We start from the raw sequence: 5322 nt of genomic DNA, 5'->3' as shown, positions 1-5322 counted from the left end.
GACTGGAGTGGGGCTTGAGAAACATGGAAGGGGCACCAAGAGGACCAAGGGAGAAGATGGAGCCTCCAATGATTGCTGTTGGGGTTGATTGACTACCAGAAAGAAAAGCAATGAGGACTGGTTGAAATAAATCAGAACAAATCTGATTCGGCCTTCAGCTTTGTGTGTCTTTGTTTCTCTCTCTGTGTGTCTGTGCGTGTTAAATAAACAAGACATGGCATGGTCTACAGGAGATTTTGATAAGTATAATTAAATTAATTGTATAAGTTCTAAAGACAATATGTAGATAGCCAGATGCATTGCATAGGCCTGTGACCCTAGTGCACAGGAGGCCAAGACAGGTGTATTGAGTTCAAAGCCATTCTGGCTGACAAAATGAAACCTGTCTAAAGAAAAAGAAATAAAAGCAGAGGGAGTGGCTCGTATGCCTTGCATGCTGGGGGTTCTGTTACTAGCACTACATAAAACAGGCATGGTGGTACACACCTATAATCTAGCGCTGATGAGATCGACTCAGAAATACCAGAAACTTAAAGCTACATAGCAAGTTTGAGGCTAGTCTGTCTCCAAAGAAATGAAAGAAATTAAAAAAAAAAAAAGTGAACAAGACAGGTAATCATAAGGAGCATCCCATGGAGGACGGAGAAGCCCTAGGAGGAGTCATACAGGTCTTCCTGGGCTTATAACAGGGTTAGATACCCCAAATCCCATCATGGTACTTACTTAGCATAACAAACCCCAAATCAGCTTGGCAGTACAGTTCTCAGGAAAAATGTTCACACTCGACACACACCATTTTCACATCATTGGGAAATCAAGGTCATCAGTATTTCTAAATTGCAACAGTCTCTGGGGCTGCTCATGAATTAGACTGAAGAGAAAGTGTCACCAGTTGGTTCTGGGCAGAAAGTCAGACTCAGGAGGAAGGGACAGTAGCTACGATTGCTCCATATTCCAAGACCTGCATCCTGCCGAGGAGATACCTATTTGGAAATCAGGAGTCATGGACTGATGAGGCAGCCGTGTTGGAGGCTGGCTCTACGAAGCTTGGCAGGCTAGAGCAGGAATCATCTGTTGTGTTTGTAAATAAACTTCACTGAAGTGTAACACCATGCGTTTGCCTTTCTTGTCTCTGTTGCTTTCAGAAGACAGTGGCAGATTGTGACAGAAGCCTGTGGCCATATTTACCATCTGGCTTTCTCTTAAATAAAGCCTGCCAACCTCCCTTTAAGAGCAGAAGCATGTTGTCCTGTCAAAGTAGTTTGAATCACATACAAAATGTTCTAGTTGTCACTCTGAAGAAAAGCGAAATGGTAGGAAGTTACATCATGACAATTTTTTTTTAAAGTAATTGTATTTTTTTCCATCCAGTCATTGCCCCACCTCCCACAGTTCCTCATCCCCGTTCCTTCTCCCCTCTGTCCCCAAGAAGATGCTCCTCCACCACCAGGTCTCCCTCCCTCCCTGGGGCCTCAAGTCTCTAGTGGATTCGGTCCATCTTCTCCCACTGAGGCCAGACCAGGCAGTCCTCTATATATGTGTCAGGGCAGCTTTTGTATGTTGCCTGGTTGGTAACTCAGTGTCTGGGAGCTCCCAGGGGAGATCATAACAATTTTTTTAAAGAAAAAAAAAAGTAAGGTTTGTTTTATGTGTTTTGTCTGCATGTATGTTTGTGTCCATGGAGGCCAGAGGAGAGTAATGGATTCCCTGGAACTGTAGTTACAGATGGTTGTGAGCCACTGCGTGGGTACTGGGAGTAGAACACTGGTCTTCTTACAAGAACAAGTGCTGTAAACCAGGGGCCATCTCTTCATACCCTTGAGACAACCATCTTGGTGTCATGGTTCTGATAAGTGGTAGCTAAAATAAGTCAGGAAAAAGTAGTTATTGGCATCTGCTTGGGAAGGTTATCTTGGGCCACAGATGAGATTTTTTCTCTTTCTGTCTGTATTTCCAATAATGAATGTATTACTTTCAAAAGAGTCAAGTTCATGTGCTGACTACAGCAGAGTGGGCTAGCAGCTAGCATTCTTTGTATTGGATGATTTATCAGTTTGCTCTTTATAATTTTGTAGGTTCTTCTGAGGTCTTGCTGTTTTCCTTCAAACAGGGCTTGAGGAGCAAAGCAGAGTTAAAAGGAAGGAGACAGGGAAGTAGGGCCCTTGACAATGTAGGGTTATCTTCTCCCTAGGGTCTGTGTGTGCCTCTTCCCCATCATGTCTCTCCCACACCTCATGCAAATGGGACATATGCATGGTAACGCTGGCCACTACACATCCATGTTCTATAAACCTTTCTCTTTTTGTTTCTAACAGTGACTGCTTCATCCAACTTTCAAATCCAAACATAGCAACCATGCAGGAAGATGTGCTCTACCATTTCAACCTCAGCACCAGCACACACGATTTCCCTGCTATGTTTGGAGATGTGAAGGTAAGAACTCCAGGCTTTGAGCCTAAGGCTTGATTGTCTTACAGAGTCAACTTCCTCTTTGACATAGCTGCACCTTTTCACAGATGATGGACAGGAGACCAGGACTACATGCTATCTTTATCAGACTTCCGCAAAGCATTTTCTTGTGTTTGTATGAACTAGCAAGTAAAAGAGAGAACAAATGTTAACAACTGCAGTGTTAGTCTCTACTTTGTCTCTCAGTTCTTTCATTTGTAAGTGACGGCATGTCAATCTCCTGAACCATACGAATGGCCTACGTTTATAGTTTCAAGTACTCCAAAGGCTGAGGCAGGAGTTTGGGGTTAATCTAGACAGTGTCTTGAGAGCTATCTCAAAATCAATTTCCTAACCCTTAGTTAGAAGAGGGAGCTGTGAAGAACTTTCGAGAGGTGCAAAGCCAGTCTGGAGACTCTGTATGGTCCCTGCTTGTAACTGAAGGTGCATGGTCCCTGCTTGTAACTGAAGGTGCATGGTCCCTGCTTGTAACTGAAGGTGCATGGTCCCTGCCTGCAACTGAAGGTGCATATTGATGATACTGTTTTTAAATTGTCTGAGGGCTGATGTTGATGAGACACTTCCAGTACAAAGCCTTCAGTTCCCAGTGCTCAGTTAGCGTACATTTTTATAAAAGTCCTTTGTTAACATTTGTTCCTAATTGTCACCTAACTGTGTGTGCATCCTCACAAGGAACAGTGTGGCATTTCAGTTCATGACTGTGATGTGAAATGACAGGCAGTGTGGTCAGTACATCCACAGCGCAGGAGCTGATCCTCTTTTGGGTTGAGAACAATCAGAAACCTATCAACAGGCTATTTTAAAGTCTACAGTTAGTTATTGTTAAACTCTAGTTACCATAATCTAATCCCGATAAAGACAAATTAACTCATGGCATGAAAAACCAAGATGGGGTCAGAACCCCAAAGCTGGGCCCCAACTGCCATGGGTAGAACTCACTTTTGGTAGCAAATGGTGAGCAGTTTTCATAATTTGTTCAATTTCTATTTATCCCAGTATTGCTAATTTACTTTCTAATGGCAGGCTGTGGGCATGTCCTTTCATGTTTAGGGATGCATTTCTTTCTTTTATCTTTAGATTCCATTAAATCACTCTTTATTATTTACTATTCTTTGACAAAATAAAATCTCTTAGAAGAGGCTTTGCAAAATGAAGGTTTCACTTCTCCACCTACAACGTCCCAACCTACTACTGGGCCTCTATTCTTTGCCACTCAGTTGACCAAGTGAGAGAGTGTTTGGTGGGCCATTTTAACACTGGGCCACAGGACTCCGGTCACAAGAGGAGTTTGATGGCTGTGAGGCTCTCCAGCCATCTTAGTCCAAACCCAAACTTCCTCCCAGCACACAGGCTGCCTCCCACCTGTAAGACAGCAAGATGGTGGCTCCTGTACGTGTGGCACTGTGCTTCGGGTGCTTGTACTGAGCAGTGATTCCCAGTCCAGTGCTACTAAAAGCTCATCAGAAAAGTGGATTGCTCAGTCCCCTCAGATACACCTGGTACAGGTCAGGCCAGAAAACTTGCTGGGAAGTTCCCAGATGACCCCCAAGGTTGCTGGTAAACTTTGCAGACCCCTGATGACACAGCGTGCGAATGGGGTCCCCATTCTCTGGTTGCAGTTTGTGTGCGTTGGTGGAAGCTCTTCCCGGATGAGGACCTTCATCAAGTATGTGGCTGCAGAGCTGGGCCTTGACCATCCAGGGAAGGAATACACCAACATCTGTGCAGGCACTGACCGCTACGCCATGTATAAAGCCGGGCCCGTGCTGTCTGTGAGCGTGAGTACTTGCCTTTCACTTGGATTTGGTCTCCATGCTCTGCAAGGCCCTGTGCCCCACACTTTTGCATGTGGGTACAGCTGAAGAGCTGGCACCCTACCTAACATTTGTTTACTGTAAATGGCTGGGAGCTTGGTGAGCTCTCAGCAGCTGGGGCCTGGGCATGAGGAAGACCTAGGTTCCAGCCCTTGAGGCTTTGCTTCCTGGAAAGCCTAGGTATACAAAAGCAGATACACGTGCAAATATGCACAGCTGTTCACTCATCGTGGGGGTGGCAGTTCCCGGGAGGCCAAGGGCTATAAGGAGCCACGTACCAGGCATCTATGCTTCTTTCTATCTCATAGTAACTGACCTGCTTTATAACACAGGTTGAATAAGTAATAAATGTTAATATGGAAAAATCTCCAGTATCCTATCAATGAGATGATTTTCTAGTTCTGATTTTGATTTGATGGCAACATACTTGATATATATCATAAGGATATAATAATATAGTGAAGAACTGGGGTTCAGAAGTGAATTCTCTTCCTGTTGATATTTTGTGTCTTGACCCTAGTCAGTTAACTATCCAAGTCATGTGGAGTCATCTGCAAGCAAGTGCTCCTTGTGGGAGCATTTTCTGTGTCTGACATTCTGGAAGGGGTCCTTTTGCAGTAAGGCTCTGCCATGGGACAGCAGCTGTTCAGGGAGGGGATGGTGTCGTAGGAGATGTGGGTGGGTGTGGGTGTGGGTCTTTGGAAGGCATGTGAAGTGGGGTTGCATTGCAGAGGCAAGGCGGAAATGGTAGAGGCAGAAGTACAGCCCATATATGGTCTCCTGTCAGGATCGAGGAAACAGACAGGTATCCCGTTTGGCCAAACTGGAGAGGGCAGTTGAAAAGTTCAGTGGTAAATCCTTATCCTGTATAGTGGCCTGTGTGCATGGCTTCAAATATCAGGAAAAAGTCTGTTAGCTAATGATAGTATCTGCTTCCTTCCGGCTGCTATATAGGTTGTATGAGTCAAATGAAGTCAGGTATAAGACAGCTCTGTGTGTATATATATATATATATATATATATATATATATATATATAT

The 5322-nt window shown here is 44.4% G+C and overlaps 1 protein-coding gene across 1 annotated transcript in view; it reads left to right on the top strand.

Moving 5' to 3' along the window:
* The first annotated feature begins 2253 nt into the window (after window positions 1-2253).
* The window catches only part of Upp1 (uridine phosphorylase 1), a 6397-nt gene continuing 3328 nt past the window's right edge, over window positions 2254-5322 (top strand). The window contains exons 1-2 of the mRNA XM_021211180.1: window positions 2254-2433; window positions 4089-4247. Of these exons, the coding sequence (XP_021066839.1) occupies window positions 2254-2433; window positions 4089-4247 (339 nt within the window). The remainder of the gene's footprint in view (window positions 2434-4088; window positions 4248-5322) is intronic.

Source organism: Mus pahari, chromosome 13 (assembly GCF_900095145.1).
Source record: "Mus pahari chromosome 13, PAHARI_EIJ_v1.1, whole genome shotgun sequence".
Taxonomy (NCBI): domain Eukaryota; kingdom Metazoa; phylum Chordata; class Mammalia; order Rodentia; family Muridae; genus Mus; species Mus pahari.
Note: the sequence above shows the minus strand (reverse complement) of the source record. Positions and strands in the feature narration are given on the sequence as shown.